Genomic DNA, 20,060 nt, shown 5'->3' on the forward strand with positions numbered 1-20,060 from the left:
CAACTATTCCATCTGCTGTGGTTTCTTGGACAGTAAATAATACCAATATAATAACTTTTAATAAGCAGGAAATTCTATTTGAAAATAATAATTATACCGACAGAATAAATAGTAGTTCAAATAGCCACCTTGTGATAATAAACGCCACAAAGAAGGACAGTGGTCTATACAATGCTTCAGTAATTGAATATGGTCTAACTTCTGGATCTGGTACTCTCTCATTACAAGTGAAAGTCTATGGTAAGAACATGAGATTTTTTTGCTTACAACATTGTTAATATTTGTTATGTCAAGAGAAGAAAACCTTAGTAAAAATGCTGCAGCTGCTATATTTGTAGTTATGGCGTTGCTTTCAATAGTTATGCAATACTGGGTTCAGGATGCTGCAGCCCCTTCCTCTGGTCTTTTCCTTTGCGGTAACCTAGCTAGTGCTATAGAGCAGTGGTTCCCAACGCAGTCCTCAAGTGCCCCCTACCAGTCCAGGATTTAGGGATTACCCAGTTGTGTCAAAGGTGTTTTTAGAAAGAAAGGGGAAAAAAAACACTTTATACACAACCAGGGCCAGACTGGGAAAAAAACTAGGCCCGGGCATTTTTCAATCAGCGCGGCCCCCTAAGAAAGGGGTGGGACCAGAGAGGGTGTGTTTTGTCATCACTAATGACAAGCACGCCCCCTCTCAAAGTGAGCAAGTTGGTTCAATGCGCAGAGCCCCGCTTAAGAGCTCTGGCATTAGAAAAAGGCCCTGAATTTGTTCTGCGCAGCGCAAGCAAATTTAATAACATGCTTGCGCTGTGTTTGCTTTTAAATTGTCTCTGGTGTCTCCACAAGTGGGATACCAGAGGACAAAAGGGCCAGGAACGTGTATGGTGCATGTGTTTGGAGCCTGCTTGTGGGATTGCGTGTGTGTAGAGTGTGGTGTGGTATTGTGTAAATAGGTCAATTTCATTTGTGTTTGTGGTGTAATATGTGTGGCTAGGGGCTGTAGAGAATGTGTGTACAGGGGGCATAGTGTTATAGGGGATGTAGCGAGTGTGTGCATACGGGCTGTAGTGTGTGTGTGAATAGGTGACGTAGTGTGTGTAGGGGTTGTAGAGAGGGTGTGTTTAGAGAATGTTGTATGTGTTTGCTGATAAGGAGTGTAGTGTGTGTGTAGGTGGTGCAGTGTGTGTGTGTAGGAGATCTAGTGTGTAAAGAACCCAGAGTGTGTATAGGAGAGTGTGTGTGTGTGTGTGTGTGTAGAGGATTAAGAGTGCATATAGGGTAAGGGATCTAGCGTGTATCTGGAGCATAATGTATGTAGTGGTGCAGTGTGTGTGTATGTATATATATATATTTGGACGTATTGTATGTGTGAGGGGCGCAGTGTGTGTGTATGTAAGAGGGGTGCTGTGTGTGAGGGTGTTTATATCTGCCGTCACATTCTAGGTTTCTAATTTTCTTTGTCTGTTAACTCACTGAGGGTTATTCTATATATTGTGTATATATATATGTGTGTATATAAAAAACAAAAGTTTCCTTGCACTCACGCTGTCTGGAAAAAGTGCCGGGTGCATAAATCAGCAGGCTGCAGTAATACAAAGTATTCAGAAATGATGCTCAGGATCAAAAAATACATATGTATCCCGCGAGAGGACCCGGCGGAGCTACTGGCTAGAGCTCCGCCGGTCCTCTCCTGCCTCCCTCTCTCCCCAGCCAGCGCTTGCGTCTCAGTGCCTGTGGGCCGGTGAGGGAGATCTTTGATCTCCCCAGCCGGCGCTTGAAGGCACACAGCAGGGATAGCGCAGGGATAGCGCTCGGATAGCGCTGGCCCTGCAGGGGCTGGCAGGGGAGATCCCGTGATCTCCTCGGCCCCACGGCCATCGCGGCCCACCGGGCATTTGCCCGGTGTGCCTGATGGCCAGTCCGGGCCTGTACACAACATGGTAATTGCAAAATCCTGGACTGTTAGGGGGTACTTGAGTGTACTGTGTGGGGAACCCCTGCTATAGAGCTAAGCAGGCCTATGTAAGACCACTATCATTGGCTTAGATCACCAGAGCCTCTGCTTGCTCTCAGCTTTTGAGCACAGTCCTGCATTAATCAGGCTGTATTCTGCAGTGATGTTCAGGCTTATCCTGCAGGAGATGTGGTGCAGGCACATGGTGGGACTGACGTAACTTGTCCAACCGTGTGAAATCGATTTGACTAAATACCGGAATCGATTGACTAAAACCGCATCTGGGAAGTAGCTGTAGTGGTTATGATCCTTGGAGTGATCTTTTAAAGGATACCCATGCACAACACCCTATGATGTACTATGGTAGCTATGCAATTATGCCCTGATTCCAGTATACTGACTAAGAAATGAAAATAGAATAATAATAGCACACTCACAAATTAATGATGCTTAGAAAATATGTAGTTTTTTTGCTCAGAGAATAAAATCCATAGCAAAAAATCACTCTTGCCAACAAACTAGACTGTAGTCAATAAACTTCAATCGAGTACAGTGCACCAAAGGATTGGCTCATCCAATGTAGGTGGTGCAGTGTGTATGCACCATAGTGATTATATGTAACACATACAGGATCAAATATACTCAGACAGGTGAAAAGCATATATCACTGTTTTAAAGTCTTCTCCCATAAGTCCTCTTATAATATTGATTAGTATACTTTTTAAGTTGTAAGTATTAATAAGTGTATCAATGTTATTTATGTATATCCAAAAAAAGGAAAAATTAAAAAAGGAGTATGAAAAAAGAAAAAGGGAAACATTTAGCCATTGAAGGGAAGAATGGTTGCACAACCGGTCTGGATTATGTACTTGGGTTTCCCCAGACCCCAAGATTAAATATATTCATCTATACACCGCATTTTGGATTATAGTGCAGCAAAATCAGTGAAAGGACCACCACTTAGAGCTTCCTTTTTTAGTTTTTTTTTTGTCTTTTTATAGATATACATATCTAACATTGATGCACCTATTATTAGTTATCACTCAAAAAGTATCCTAATCAATATTATAAGAGGACTTTGGATTTTTAAAATTTATTTAATAGTATATTTTTTATTTGAGCAATAAAACTACATGTTTTCTAAGCATTAGTAATTTGTGAGTGCAGTATTTTCAGGGTATATAATTTGGGGTATTTTCTGGAATGTGAGCCCCGATACCAGCACCACTAGGTCAATAGTGCCAGTACCGTATTTTGTTTGACTAAGAAATGGTGATTCAGCAATAATTCATCAACCAATTCACACGACTGGAGAACAATTAGATGTATTAAAATATAATGTATTGTCCAGGATAAAGCATCCCAGAATATAAATTAAAGATGTCTTAGTATGTAGTCACCTATTTGAGTCGATTAAAGGAACACTGTAGTGTTAGAAATAAAATGTAACACTATAGTGAACTGCTCACTATAAAATACAGTTTACTTACCCTTTCTCTCTCGCTACAGGGCTCTCTCTGTGGCCCGTCCCCACCTCCTTGGCTGAGATCATCAATCTTGGTGATCACAGCCAATCAAATACTTTTCACATAAAAAAGCATTGAGAGGCTCTTGATTATCACATCATTATATGTAATGTTACTGCAATTTTATTATATATAACATGTAAATGCTAAAAAAACTTTCCTGTTTCACCCTCTAGATCCAGTTTGGAATGTAACAGTGGAATTATCGCCTACAACAGTGTTTGAAAATACCCCTGAAGTCAATCTGTACTGCAGAGCCGATACCGGAGAAGAGACATTTACATGGCTGAAGAATGGGTCAGCGCTTCCTGCTAATTACAGTTACAGCTTCCTGAATGGAAACAGAACTTTACAGATAAAGAGCCCAAACACAACTTATAACGGGAATTATACCTGCATTGTGTCGAACCCCTTCAGCTCGAACCAAACTACCATACAACTGATTGTTTACCGTAAGTATCCAGGGATCTTATTACCAGGGTTTATTAACTAATTGTCTAAGTAGTTACATATTTACATAGGCTGAAAAGAGACTTGCGTCCATCAAGCTCAGCCTTCCTCACATTTGATTTTTGCTGTTGATCCAAACGAAGGCAAAAAAACCCAGTTTGAAGCACTTCCAGTTTTGCAACAAGATAGGAAAAAAATTCTTTCTTGACCCCAGAATGGCAGTCAGATCAATCCTTGGATCAAGAAGCATTTACCCTACATTAAAAAATTATATCCTTGAATATTCTGTTTTTGTATGCATCTAGTTGCTGTTTGTTTAAAAATCTGTACGGACAATACAAATATTACTCGCATTGAAGATTGTCATAGCAAGGCAGTGGAAAAGTCACAAAGTAATTCAGTGGTCCAGGGTTATAAGTCAGATTTCTCACCAAAGCTTAATGGGAAAAGGGAATTACCTATCTAGACAGAAACAATTCCTATATAACAGAATCTGGAATAAATGGCTAACTAAACAAAATCCGTGCAAAAACTTATGATGCCCCGATCTTCATATTACTTAGAGAGAATCTCCATGCCAAAAAGAAAGAGAAAGGAAAAAAATCCTTGTTATCTTAAATGAGCATGTTTTTGAGTACCGCTGAAGTAACAACGAGGAAATAATTAAGAGTTACTGGTAATTGTTAACGGCTGTACTTATTGTCTATCATTTTTACTTTATATATGCGCACTAATAGATATTTGTACTCGATGAAGAATCCTTAATGCATATATTGTCTGTAATTTTCTGTTTGTTAAAATAAAAATAAAAAAGGAGAAAAAAAAAATCTGTACGGACTCTGATAAAACCATATCCTTATTGTTCTTACAGTAAAATACCATTTATTTTGCCTTAGACTAAATCTTCTTTCTTCCAGTCTAAACGCATTACCTCGTGTCCTATGTAAAGTTCGGTTTGTGAAAAGATTTCCACACAATGGTTTGTATTGGCCTTGGATATATTAGTATAATGTTATCATATCTCCTCTGAGGCGACGTTTTTCTAAATTAAAGACATTTACATTTGTTAACCTTTCTTCATAGCTGATATGTTCCATTCCTTTTATTAGTTAAATTTGTTTTAGTTTTATTTCATTCTTTATTTTTGTTGTGCATAGTTATACAGAATGACTTGCTCAGCCACAACAGCAAGAACCATATAAAACATAAGAAAACATAAAAAACTGTTACATGGCCTCGATCTTAATGCACATTTTTTTGGGGAAGAATCACAAGATTATTACAGGCTAGATAGATATGTCTAGATTGCCGAACTACACTGAAAATGCAGAGTTAGGTAGAACTTCAGGACATGTGGATTATAATAGATGACACAGAAAATTATTAATAATCAATAAACCAGGCATAGAAAAAGCAACATGTTGAGCAATCATGTCTAACTGTAAGATATTATAAACATGGTGCATTGGCAGGCTAGGCTAAATATGAATCGGGTATGAATAGCTAAACCTGAAGATTACAGGTGAATTCAAAACATGTTAGAACAGAAACCTACCAGCAAGGCTTATGAGAAATGACCACAGGGGCTAATAATGTGAGACACGTTAGACATATAGCTGAATAGAAAAGCCCTGATACCACTGGGTTTAAAAAGCAGAGTGTAAGGGAGACCCAAAGTAGAACAGCATATATTACTACAATGCTGATATGACAGAGATTACTAAAGTTCTGGGGGTTCCATTATCATGGGTCAACCTACACCGCATATGGGCCAGAAACTCTCCTCCATCACATCTTGGAGCATGCATTGTTGGGTTTCCCCTTGATTGTTGGAAAGGAGGCTGTATTTCCACATGTCCCCAGTGATTGAAGAGGGCCACTGCCCTATGTCCAGGAATTCTCCACTTCTGGGTGGCGTGATCTGGAGCTTACAGGGTTGCCAGTACCCAGGAGACCTCTTTTGTGTATGGATGGTGGCTGGGAGGGAACTCCGAGCAAGCCCCCAGCCCAGAAGAAGGACAGGTAGCAGAGCCTGAGCATCGTGGGAATTAACAACACAGGAGCGTATGTTGCCCAGTGGAGACTGGGATAACCCCCACCTGCCTATGGGGCGGAGGAGTACGGGGCTTTGCTTGTCTACAGGAGTGCCCTGGTGCACCCAGGTGGAGAAAACGTCTGCTTCCCCCACCGCGGAAACACACCAGGCTGCAACAAGTCAGATGCAGGAGCTGCACACTAATCGGAGCGGCGTGAATCAGGGTCAGCAATGAGTTGCTGGGAGTGTGCCAGACATCTGCTCCGAAGTCGGAGAGGTGTATGGTAGGGCATATACGCCCCAGAGTCACCAGTTGTTCAATATTTGTCGGGAGCTCATGCCCCACGCGACCCATCAGCATGGCGGCCAAGCCCCGCCCCCCATTCCTTTTATTAATTTTGTAGCCTGCCTCTGTACTCTTTCTAGTGCTAGAACAGGTGCCCAAAATTGCACAGCATATTCAAGATGTGGTCTTACCAGCGATTTACAAAGAGGCAAAATTATATTCTTATCCCAAGAATGAATGCCCTTTTTCATGCATGACAATACCTTACTGGCCTTAGCCACTGCTGATTGACATTGCACATTGTTGCATAGTTTGTTGTCTATAACAATTCCCAAGTCCTTCTCGTGTGTTGTTATCTCTAATTTGCTTCCATTAAGGGTATAAGTTGCTTATGCATTTTTGACACTGAAGTGCATAACTTTTTCTACATTAAATTTCATCTCCCATTTGAGTGCCCAGTCCCCCAGTCTATCTAAATCCCTCTGCAGCAAAGTAATATCTTACTCACATTGTATTACTTTACAGACTTTTGTGTCATCTGAAAACACTGAAACATGACTTTCAATGCTTTTTTCAAAATAATTTATGAACATGTTAATTAGAAGGGGTCCCAAAACGGAATATATTAATTTGAGCACTTAAATCAGACGATGTGTCTTTAAATCTAGAGTAACATAGAATTATTTTCATGGAACATCCTCTGCCAAGGATCACTTCCTAGCTGGGACCTGGAAAACCTCAGCGCTTCGGCCCCAGTCGCTGTGGCTTGACTGGTGTTCTCCTGGAGCCTCTCTGTCCTGGAACAGAGTAGAGGACTAGCTCTACTTCCTCCCAGGGACTGTACGACACACAGTCCTGGGAGCTCTAGTCCTCTAGTACAACTGAGCCAAACTCAGCCTTTTATGCACAGACCCCAGACTCCATTGTATTCAACACAAGCTCCTTCCAGGAATCTCTGGATCTGGGAGATAATTAAGTTAAAGACCGGTAAGCTAATTATCTCCCAGGAACAGAGAGCAAAATATAAAAGTACCCAAAAAACATACAATACCCCACATATTAAATGCCGGTCAACTTTCGGGAGCTACTGCGTCCAAAATATGAGGTGCTCTGCCTGGCTCTAAGGTAGCATTTGTTCCCCTTAGTCTCGGGAACCTTCCCTCCAAAAAGCACTCTTCTGGCGGGTTGCAAAGTGGTTCAAAACCCCAGACCAAGTTGTCCCAGAACCACACAGTCACTTTAAGCCGAAAACAGTTCCATAACATTTGCGGCTAAGTACCGCTGAGGTAACCGGAGACCCACAAAGTCCTTATGCCAAAATTAGTTCCATAGCGGTCGCGGCTAAGTGCCCCTGAGGACCATTCGTTGGTTTAATTCATGCGAACGGCCGCCAGGGAGGTAGCGTTCGGTTCCATTCGAATGAAGGGAAAGTGCCAAACTAGGGGCACCCAGAAAAAGCTGCTAATAGTGGCTGGGCAGGGTAATTCCCAAATGGTGTCTCAGAAATGGACCATAGTCGGTGGGCAGGAGGCTGGTTTCATACATTGGGCATATTGTTTTAGTACGTAAAAAACATAATTTTTTTTCTCACCACAACATTTTGAATAAATTGGTGAAAAAATGGTGGCAAGTTAATGCTGTAGCCTCTTGATTGCTTTTTGTTGGTTGGATGTCTGAACACTCAATGCATTGTGGGGCAGCAAAATCACAGTGAACAAGTGCAATTTTTACTTACCTTTGCAGCACTACCCACGTCTTCGGTTACATTTACTGAAATAAAGAAACGAGGGACAGTGAAGTGATTATTACATTAAAGAAATGTTTCAGCCCTGAATATAACTGGACAGACAAAGGAAGCAACAAAATGCTGAACTCTCCAGTAACATCTTCCCTGATTGTTTCTCCCGAGTCCCTGCAGAGATAGTTCGGAATGTAACAGTGGAATTATCATCTACAACAGTGTATGAAAATACCCCTGATGTCAGTCTGTCCTGCAGAGCAGCCACTGGAGGAGAGACATTTACTTGGATGAAGAATGGGGCACCTCTTCCTGCTAATTACAATTACAATTACAGCCTGGATGGAAACAGAACATTACAGATAAAGAACCTAAACATAACTCATAATGGGAATTATACCTGCATTGTGTCGAACCCCATCAGCTTGAGAAATAATACCATAGAACTGATAGTTTACCGTAAGTATCTCCAATCCAGCCATCTTATTACTAGAGCTCATTCAAGGGACACTGCAGTCACCAAAACCACCGCAGCTTAATGTAGTGGTCCATGTGTCTATAGCCTATCCTGGATTCCCTGCTGCAGTGTTGGAACTCTATCATGCCAGGAATGCATGTTGGTATTTATCATACTATAGTGTTCCTTTAACTAATGGTCTAAGTAGGACAAAAATATAATTTAAAAACCTTGATAGGACTATGCTACAATTTGTAAAACCACTTTCAGAAATCCCTTTACCTCAATGGAACGTATTTTAAAGGCGGCATTATTGGGCTCTCTCAGAAATATACATACATGTTTTTATTTTCAAGTATTTTGCAGAATGGAATTTAGACCATAAAGCTTTATTCACCCTCATTTACTCTCTAGTTATGATTACCACGCTGTAGAGATACACTGCTACAAGCCACTGGTCACAGATAAAATACCTGCAAGGGTGCTACAAATGCAGCTCATCCCCTGCTTCCAAACAGTAAAGGAAGTCACAATGGGTTGTACCCATCAGGGAGGGGGACAATCAGGGAGGGGTGAGAAGTGAACACACTCTACCATTTTGCTGTTAGAATTAAATTAGCATTCCAGAGAATTAAAGAGCAATTTGTGTAGATTTTTAATGTTTTTTGGTATTTTAGAAATATTTATTTATAAAATATTTTAACAGGAAGGATACATTGAGATTTCTCTCGGTTTAAAGTATGTCATGGGTATATGATTTAACTGTATGTAGTGTATGAGTATTATTCATTTTACCTTACATTACTATGACATTTTCAGTAAGCTGTGCTGGTAATGCCTTCAATGTCCTTACAAATCCGTATAAGCAGACTATTTCACAATTTTTTTTTATTTTTATATATTTTTTATAAATTACATTTCATACTACAAAACAGACATTACATTGAGCTGACTTAACTGTTCACCAATATTTATGTATAATCTTATTATTAGACTATATAATATTATTATATTATAGACTATTTCACCATTTGGATTTATTTAAATTTGTCACGCCTACTACATGTGAGAAAACTTGAATTTTCACTTTTATACTAACATTCCAGAATCTGTGTGAAATAATACTAGATGAAGGATGCTGTACACGGTCTAAAGCTTTTCATTTACCATTTTTTTTTATGAAGGATAAATGAATTAATAAGTGAAAAATAGCATTTGTGTAAATATACATAAATGTAATTTCTACGTTTGTCGCGAAACCATCTTTACACAATATTGCTATATGTTAATATGCTGGCTATGAAGGCCTTGCTCTAAATAAATCTTTGTGCTAATATGTTTTCAATCAAAAAGTGATCAATAGAGAAGAGGTTAAACTAATTAAAGAGGAAATGTTAATTGCCCTTACCAATTATTATGAGCTTTGGAGCACTGTTCTCGTTGACTGCATAATACACTAAAATAGGAGGTCAGTCTGGATAATGATCAAAAAGAAAAAAGGTGATTTCACTTTATTTTATTATATTTTTCCTCATTCTCTTTTATCTAATTTCCCCAAGTCTATCTCCCTATCTCATCTCCCCAGTGCATCCGATATTTCTCTTCTCTATTCCACGTCAATTTCCCTGCAATGTTTCTCTTCCATTCGTCTCCACCCTCCCATTGGTCCCATTGCATCTTTTTTCCCCAATTTCTCTTTATCAGTTTCTATCTTGAAAGGTCTATGAATACTTTCGGTTCCCCTAAGTATTTATTTCTTCCCATAGACTTCCTTCTATCCATCTTTTGCTTTCTGTTTCTACCTCTATAATTTTTGGGTGGCCCCTTATTTAAAGTCTGCTAATAGACTGAAAGTGATATCCTCCTCCTTTTAAAGAATAAAGGACGCTTCAAAGACCATACCATCCCCTACAGTAAGGGACGCTATCCCTACTTTTTTACAAAGCTGGGTTGCTTTAAAACAATTTAAAGGGACACTAAAGTCACCCAGACGCTGTCCTTTAAACCCTGTAGTTTAGAAACTGCATTGTTTGCATTATAGGTTTAAATCCAATTCTGGTTGTTGTCTTCCACGCCTAGTGGCTGTAAAACTCAGTCAAGTGACTCGGAAGCTCATAAGAAAGCATTGAATACAATATAAAAAAGATAAACCAAAAAAAGAAAGTACTGGAAGCACCACCCAAAATAAAGTGAAAAACATACGAAGATATAAAAAAAAAAAAAAAAAAAACATATGCAGCATAAAACAGTATGTCCTGGAATCAGGAAATCCTCCAATTGGATTGGGAAGTAGAAAAGGCAAATATACAAAATATATAGTGCAGTATTTTATTCAATATAGAACATAAAAAAGTGATGTGAGCATTCAAGGCAGAACACTGTGATTAGCAAACAAACAAAAGTGGAAACCACCCAGAATACGTATAAATGTTAAAATAAAGTGGGACAACCTGATGTAGATCAAATGTCCTTAAATCGAATCTGTGTAAAAATTAGAATAACTTGCATAGCGTAAAAAAGTATATATAAATGTTGGTATAAGTGAGATTAGAAATACACTCACAAACAAACGATTTTTTATGTAATATTATTACATTTATGCCTCTATTTTTCTGTTCTACATATAAGTATTCCAATTATTTACTCCACTCATTATTCATATTTTTCTCATTTTTATTTTTATGTAATATATTAAACCCACCTATGTGTAGGATAATGTGCCTTTTTTATATTGTATACATTAGCTAGATTTCCAAACTAGTTCCTTTTTCTAGCTCAATATATAGTTTTTGGGCACATATATATACATATATATTTTTTGTAATACATTATTTTTATTGGGATATATATGTATACACATGCTTTATAAATTAAACAACATGTGGTATTTATTATGCCACTATATTCTGATTTTTATTGGTGTAACTTGCATGTATATTCGCTTAGGCGTATTTTTTGCCGTTTTCTGCTTTTTGTCCCTTGTAGGTAGCGGTCTTTTGAGTTGACGCATGCGCGTTCATTACGCGCATGCGCCTTACAACCCGGAACTGATTGAGATGCTCCACGTATTTCGCGCTCGACTATTGCGTCTCACGAGTGAAACGCATGTTTTATTACATGTGTACCGGATTTTGAAGATTGCTCACGACGATATATATACCATCAGAGATGGACCCAAGGTTACCCTGAAGAAGTCCAACACCTGACAGGACGAAACGCGTTGGATACAACCGAACTTTTATATATGTTAACTGTTTTTATTTGTTTGGATCCTGTATTTCTTCCATTGGTTCTGGACCTCCACTGTGGACACTCTATTATCACCATCAGGAGTTCCATATGTATATGGAGAGATGCCTTTTTATGCTGCTATTCTGTAAGTGCAATGAATAAATGTGATTTTGTATATTCCTAATTTACTTCACTATATTGCATTTTTTTACATTTACATATATCGTGTTGGAGGATATCTGCACTCATCATATAACCCCTGAGAGGGTGAAAGGCCTGAATTATCGTTTGTTTGTGAGTGTATTTCTAATCTCACTTATACCAACATTTATATATACTTTTTTACGCTATGCAAGTTATTCTAATTTTTACACAGATTCGATTGAAGGACATTTGATCTACATCAGGTTGTCCCACTTTATTTTATCATTTATACGTATTCTGGGTGGTTTCCACTTTTGTTTGTTTGCTATACATTTTCATAGGTGGTTGTGAAGTTCACCTGGGGCTATCCACAGTATACGTGTACAGTTCTTTAGTGTATATACTTTGTTTTTTGTTTTAGAACACTGTGATTGGTTGGATTGGAAACGAGACTTACCCACTAATGTTTATAGACTTTACCTTCACTAGGAAGTAGCTCCTCCAATTAGGAGCTTCTCATTTTAAAGTATACATGTATATACTACTCATAATATATAATAAACAAATACAGAGACCCCTGAAGTGTCTTACCAAAAACAATCAAAATAAAATAAATAGAAAAACAAATTTTAGTTATAGAAAATAATATATACAACCTAAATAGGCTGAAAAAACAATCTAGGAAATAAAATATGACAATAGTTTAATATGTCATGAAAATGGAACGCAGGGAGTGGGAAGAAACGCACTCACAAAATAAGGAAGAAATACAGGCTCTTCTCCCATGAATAGGGGTATCTCCAAATGAGGGTATCTTCCAAATATGGAAATCTCAAGTTATAAATCCAGGGTCTAATAACTCAAAAGAAACAATATATATTTATTCGGTATATGCACTTACAAGAAGCATATAAAAAAAAGCGCCCATCTCCACTGACAGTTGACCAAAGGGAGAATCCTTCTTTGCAGTAGAAAACAGGAATAAAAAACAAGACAATACAACAATAATATAAAACAATGCAAACTTTTGTCCGAATCCTGGACTTCTTCAGGGATATAAACAACATCCCAAACAACTATATATATATATATATATATATATATATGGAACTGATTGCGGAGTGGATCCGGCACGAGTATGCGTTCCATCATGCATCAATCTATGCATTCTACCAACGAGGAAAATAGGGTCTATACACATTCAAGGAAATCAAACCACAAAGAGTACAAATAAACCTACAAAGAGGGATCTTGACTATAAAAGTAAAGCAAAAATGATGTGATCCTACCCATCCTCCCTAATACACAAGTATGTCCTGTCTAGGCTCCTAAGCTCTGCCGAAGACCTATGTGTATCCTTTGTACATACTCCCACCACTGATGCTCGCCTTTAAGACTTCTCTACAGCTGCACCTTTACTGTGGAACTCCCTTCCCTTCTGCATTAGACTTTCACTCCGTATTCACTCTTTCAAAAATTCTTTGAAAACTCACTTCTTCAGGAGAGCATATCAACTGAACTGATTCCTCTCTTGCAAATATCATTTAAAAAAAAAATAAGCCCTCAGTGATTTTTTTTTCTAGCAACCTACTTTTCTACCCTTCCCTTACCTTTTGTGTCACTGTACCCCACTACCTCTAGCATGTAAGCTCATTGAGCAGGGCCCTCAACCCCTCTGTTCCTGTGTGTCAAACTTGTTTGTTTAAAAATACATATCTGTTACTATAGCCATCGTACCGCTCTGTGGAATTTGTTTATGCTTTATTAATAATAATTATGAGGAATAATTGCACACATGACGTTACCATCTGCGTAATGAAACACCCGTTAAAATAATGGATTACCATGTGATATATATTTTTCCAGGAGATAACCGGCCACTTCTTCATCTCAATTCCAAATCTTCGTAACCCTTGTACTGATCCCACCTCTTGTATCCATCTGTTGTGATATTCCGTAGAGACATTTTTCTATCATTCCTAGAGGGACTTACTTTTAGATGTAAAAATGATATATTTCTAGAAATGTTTTATCAGTGAATACTTTTAAAGAGCATCAAAGATCTTATCAGATATTGCACGGCTTGTTATTCAGTGCTTTCTCTGGCTTCACTCGTGCCAAAATGGCAAGAGGCAGCAGATCATACTGGGTCATGAGATTGTCGATAGAGAGTTCCTTTGGTCGTGTCACGATGCCTTTCATGGACTGCTGGAAACCAACACATGACATTCAAGGGGTTTTGTTAACTTGCATTCTGATCTTAGAAAATCGCATTTGTTTCAGAAGGATATTTTCTTCATTCTTCTTTATTCTGTCACAGGACTGCTTATTTCTTTTAAAGAGTTGTAAACATATAATAATATAATATATATTCTGAAGTTCTAGAGTGGGGTTCTGAGTGACGTATTATTTAGATTTAATTTTTTTCCAATGAGTTGGCTTTCAGTGGGAGTGTGTTCTTCAGCAGTATTGGGGGTTTCCAGAGTGGGAATTATTTAAAGGGATTCTATTGGCACCCACACCACTTCATCTCAACAAACCCTGCAAGTAAAAACACTGCCATTCTGCAGAGTAAATTTTAAAATTTGATACTATCTGAAAAAAGGATAATATACCCTTAAAATGCCAGGAGTGGAGAAAGTGAGAAGAACGTAAACAAATAAAGAACAGTACAATAAAAAAGAAATACAATAGATATGATAAAAATTAACAAAAAAACGCCAAAAATAAGATGGAGTATTGGTGTATATAAAAAATAAAAAAACAAGATCTGAATTTATAAAAATCTGCGATGGACTAAACAGTGGCAGTTTTTGTGGTGGAGCTGCGTGTACATTTTTTTATAATCTAGCTGAGTAAAATTTTGCTATAGCAGTCAGATAATGCCAGAGAGAGCATTGGATTAGCGCAGTCCTGTGTTTTGCCGCGTTTGCGTACTAGCATCCCAAGGCTTTTATATAGGAAAGCATTGGAATGGCTGAGATCATCAAACTTGATTATCTCAGCCAAGATGCTGGGGCCAGCTGCAGAGACCAGGGCTACCAGAGAGAAAAGGTAAGTAAAATACCTCTTTTACAGGCGGGGGCTAAGGGCCAAAACAGCCGACAGTTCACTATTCGCATTTGGAATACTTGTGTTCCTAACATTATAGTGTTCCTTTAAGTTTGTTCTAGAGTTGCAGTCGCGTTATCCGACCCATTTCTATGCCCCACATGTAATTTATTTTTTATTAAAACGGTTTGCCTTTTTATGACAGTTGAAAGCAATTAAGTATTTGCGTTCTGGGGTATATTGGAGGCAAATTCAGCTCTGGATATTACTGCATGTCTAGATTAGCGAGGATTATTAACCCTCTCTATTACATCCTACCTACAAACCATTCAATGTTCATAATTAAGCTATGTAATAATTGTAATGATTAGTTACACCTACCTGGTGGATATTCAGGGCTACAACTAGAGGCACGTTGTTTGACTCTGCATTAGATTGACATTATACATGTAAGGAATGCCAGACAATACAAGAAGCAGATCTAATAATGTTACATTTTTGTTGTTCTGTTCCATAGCGGTCTCTTCGCTCAGTGCAGGCGCCATTGCTGGCATTGTGATTGGTTCTGTCTGTGGAGCAATATTACTCATTGCATTAATCATCCTGATTGTGTGCTGTGTGAAAGGGAGGAAAGGTGAGTCTGATCTAAAAACAGATCAAAAGTATATCTGCTACTCTCTCTCTGTATCAAGGAGGTTACTTAGTCAGAAGCAGTGCATCATCTCTTACTGAAAATATAATTATTAATTAGCGAAAACCATATAAACCCCCTAGACACTCCAATTCCAGAAGAACAAAGGACACAATGTATCTTTTTTCTAAATTTATAGAAACTAGGATTACATTTTAGTTTTTTTCTTTTTTTTATTGTGCATCTCATGGTCACTTGGCTTAGATCTGCTTAAACCAAGACCAATATAGAACTGTCCTAGGGTGCATTTTTCAAGCTGCCTGGCACACGCACATGACATCATGAACACACACTAGCTCTTGATTACACACTTACACATAGGGTTTTAAGTGTGACCAAATCAATTAAAATGTGATAGAAATTTTCATTTTAACTCAGAGGGACTGTATCTGATTTATATCCTTGGATAAAGGAATTTTGAAAATAAAACAATGTAAATATAAAAAAATACCCTCTACAATGAGTACAAAAATACACACCGCTATGAAATAGCAGGTTCTGCTTTAATACAGAGTATTTACACCCGCAGCATCATGAACACATAAGTGAATGTGATTGGCTGGGCTTTTCCAACCAACCATATTTCTACATTTGTTTTTAACTCAGAGGTATCAAGGGATATCAGACTAAAATCTGTAAATTATTTGTTCTGCAATTTGCAGTCTGTTTCGGCAACATTTGGATCTTTGGTATATAGTTAAACGTCTATATTTCTACAATTCATGTTATTTTCCATCAGATTCGAATTCCCACAAATGACTTTGCAAATGTTTGGACAATAGCTTAAAGTCTGTAAAAATGTTTTTCGTAAATACCTATGTAATTGTTTTTCATTAGGGTTGTCTCTTACACCCAAATTTTACTAACTGGCTTATTTCATTAGCTTAATATATACTTGGCCTTGCCTTTTCTCATAATAAATTAACAATTTAAGTTTATATTTTGTATTGCTAAACCTGTCTAGTTCCAGTATCTTCTGTTTCTTAATTTTTTAACATCTGTTGCATAATGCACATTAAGGTACTTTTTCTAGTGATGTCCTTATAATAAGCACATGGTTCTGCTGTTGTGTTCTGAGTGGACTGGAATCTGTAATTTTTAATCCACAGGATAACTATCTGTTTAGCTTTTTAAAGCCAGCTCCACTTTTACCATCAAAGACTGGGTCATTGCCCCTGAATTGCAATCATGGGAATCATGTGTTTTTGTTTCATATCGAGTATAAAATGAACGTCACTATAAAATTTGCACATTTTATCATTCATTAGGAAAACAGGAGAAACAGCCTGTAAAGAAAAGTCCTACAAAGAAAAAACCTGGAGGTCCTAATCACAAGGATGTTCTCCGTACCGTAAGTTTATTATCTAACGTATTTGTTCTATTTGGTTGTTCCAGTTAAACCTCATTATCTTGTCTGCACACCCGGCTAGTGTTTCTTGTTTTGTCGGTCCTCCTACATCTTGTATCAACGTCTTCTTGTGTTTATGCTTAGTTTGGTCTAGCTCAACATTTTGTAAATGCACATTTTAATCCGTCTTCTTGCATTTATATGTTGGTTGTCCAATCTCACCTCTGCAATCATATTCATGGTTATCAATTGTTATCGGTATCTACTGTTACCCATTCTGTGCTTTCTCTATACCCTTTTATTTCCATTTTCTGACAGGTATCCGGCAACACTTTGTCTCCCGATGACCCTGCTTTCTTCACTGTAAATAACATCATGTATCGAAACTCTTCACTCTCGATGGGTTCCTATAACATGGTACGTAAAAGGCAGAATAGCCCCTATTATTAGACTGGAGATCTTACATGTTGTCTGATGGGGTGTTTGTTTTCCTGGTTACTGGTATGTTGGTATCTCTATCTAATCTATCTATGTACAAGAGTGCATTCATGTACATAATGGTTTACTATGGGTATTCTAGTGAAGTAAAAGTGTCTCTTACAGAGAAGGATTTCAAAAGTTCTAAATATGGATCATTCACCATGGAACCCTTGGTAATGTTCCGCTGATTTGACTCCATCCCATATATACTTTTAGCATGATCAAGTAAGAATAGCATATTCTCAGTCCTGCTCCCAAGACTACGTCAAACAGCTGCATGGGAGAAAATACATATATTATAATGGAATATTTTTAGAATTTATTCAGTAATGTATTAAAAATAAAGCATTGAATTTTGAGCTTCACCCCAGCCTTATCTCATCTATCCACATACATTCCCCTCTCCCATTCTACTTTTCTTATCTAATTTCTCACCTGCATTGTCTTCCTATTTCATCCAACCCCACTTCCTTCTACCTCCCCTCTGTTCGTCATCTCACCACTCTTTTTTTCATTGTATCTTCTAATCTTCACCATATTCTACGCACTCTCCTTACTCCCATTATCCACTCCCCCATCTATTTTGTGCCCCACCTCAATTCTATTTTTCTTCTTCTCTTTATTCCTAATACCCTTAATGTTGTTAGTAATTGTGTTCAGTTACTGGGTTGGTCAAAAAAGCCACTTGATTCACACATATGGCCTTATCTCTTTGAAAGGACCAACAAGTGAACCGAAGGGACGTACCTGGTGCAGTATGGAATACGTTAGAAGTAAGCACATTTCATTACTTGATTTTTATATGTTTACAATGCGTAGGTCAGTTGTCATACAAGTGTTTCTTAATTTTAGGAGAAGACTTTATTTAAATTAAAGATGTTACATTTACTGAAAAGGCTACTGAAAGATCAGCTTGAGGAACTTAATGTGAACATTTATAACCCCATTCAATATCTTTCCAAAGAAAAAAAATTTAAGGCAAATGGTGAGGAATTAAAGGTGTTTGTCCCAGGCAAAAAGGGACAGAGTTGGACAATCCAAAAGTATACAAAGCTTCACCCAGAGACCATTTGTCAATTGAGGTATCTGCGTGAAACCCAAAGATAATATTAAAGTGAATCTTACAAGAGATTCATTTTAAACTTACAACATATCCTTCGGCAAATATTTATAATTTATGGATAAAAATAGATTATATATTGAATTGCATTAGGAAATGTTAATGAACTATATCCATAATTGCTTGGTGTGTTAGTGATATAATACCTACCTACTGCCTACTTACTGCTCTAAGGTGGTTTGATTGCCAGCAGGTCAACATATGGACCTATATTCGGTGACACCTGTTACTCTGTTCTCGCATTCCTGTAGCAAAAGATTAGATGCATTCAACATAGAATAATCACAGCAACTGCAGCCCATGAGATGTAGTTACTGTGATGACGGGCATATGAACTGCCTGTAATAGTTGTATACGTGTTCCTTCTGAATAAAAAAGCAGAGCAATTTGGTTGGTGGACAATATGAAAAGGGAAAAAGGGTGGAATGAAAAATGAAAATTGGTGTAGTCTTTGGACTTGGCTTACTTTTGAAATGGTGAGGAAGGCTAGTAGAGCTGTATGTAATACAAGGGAGTCCAGGCTTTCCCAGGGGTGAGGTATTTTCGTCAGGTAAAGGATTCAGATTTGGTTTAAGACAATGTGGCAGAACAGATTGAGATTCTTCATAACCTCACCCTTTCAATCTTCTCTTTTTTTTTAGAGCAATCGTGCCAGCACTCCAAATAGCCAAATATCTTCCAATTTGAAACCAAAGTCTGCAACCCAAGTGTGATACTCCCCATCGCCGCATATAACCCAAGTGTGACACTTCCTTGTAAGCACTTTGCGCAATTAGATGGAGTATGAGGTGCTTTACCAAACTGAACATTACAATGTTAAACAAATAATAAAGATTACCACCATGTAACGAATTAATATAACTAAAGTGTAAAATAATGTTTACTAAGGATAGCGCATATTGCACATTCAGAACGGCCAATTAAAGTAGGTGATTGCCATTATTCTGTAAGGATGGAAGCTTTTGATCAATAATGGAAATATAGTACCGTCAATGTTCCAAGCCACTTGTATAAAAAGAGTGCTACTGTGAATGTATGTTTTAAATCAGTCACTTACCTTGCAGATAGATTTTTATACATCTTATAAAACACGAGGTCATTTTAGAACACAAAGTCCGTCAGTAGGTAGCAGTCTGAATATCCATGTTATGGGGACACCTCGTACTTACACAATAAATGTATCCGTGTAACAGAAGCAAGGCTGGAACCAGACGGTGTCCGGCAGCTCTCTAGAGAGAACTCCGTTCATTTTCACTATAAGGTAAAGACATACGACTTTATATGGGATGCCATTATATAGTTCTAAACTGCTGAATATTGCACTGATGCAGCCATAGCACTAAAGCAAATAGGATGCGAAAGTGAACTATGCTGCCGTTAACTGTTTTTTTTAATAAACAATGATTTTACTGCTACATACATCCACCATGAGAGGGGGGTATGAGGCTTTGATGGCATAGATACCATAAAGTGATACATTGATACAGATACCTCTATATATACGTTGGGTTAGGATAACACAGATATTCAGACTGCTAATTGTAGGGGGAAGGGGACTTTGAATTTG

General features: G+C 37.9%; 1 protein-coding gene across 1 annotated transcript; it reads left to right on the forward strand.

Annotated features, from left to right (window-relative positions):
• The first annotated feature begins 340 nt into the window (after positions 1-340).
• Positions 341-19,478, forward strand: LOC134576748 (carcinoembryonic antigen-related cell adhesion molecule 1-like). The gene is made up of 7 exons (XM_063435461.1): positions 341-416; positions 3,639-3,914; positions 15,372-15,488; positions 16,814-16,896; positions 17,212-17,310; positions 18,093-18,146; positions 19,135-19,478. The coding sequence occupies exons 1-7, from the start codon at positions 341-343 to the stop codon at positions 19,204-19,206; spliced, it is 777 nt and encodes a 258-aa protein (XP_063291531.1). The 3' UTR covers positions 19,207-19,478.
• The last annotated feature ends 582 nt before the right edge of the window (positions 19,479-20,060 follow it).

Source organism: Pelobates fuscus, chromosome 11, assembly GCF_036172605.1.
Source record: "Pelobates fuscus isolate aPelFus1 chromosome 11, aPelFus1.pri, whole genome shotgun sequence".
Taxonomy (NCBI): Eukaryota; Metazoa; Chordata; class Amphibia; order Anura; family Pelobatidae; genus Pelobates; species Pelobates fuscus.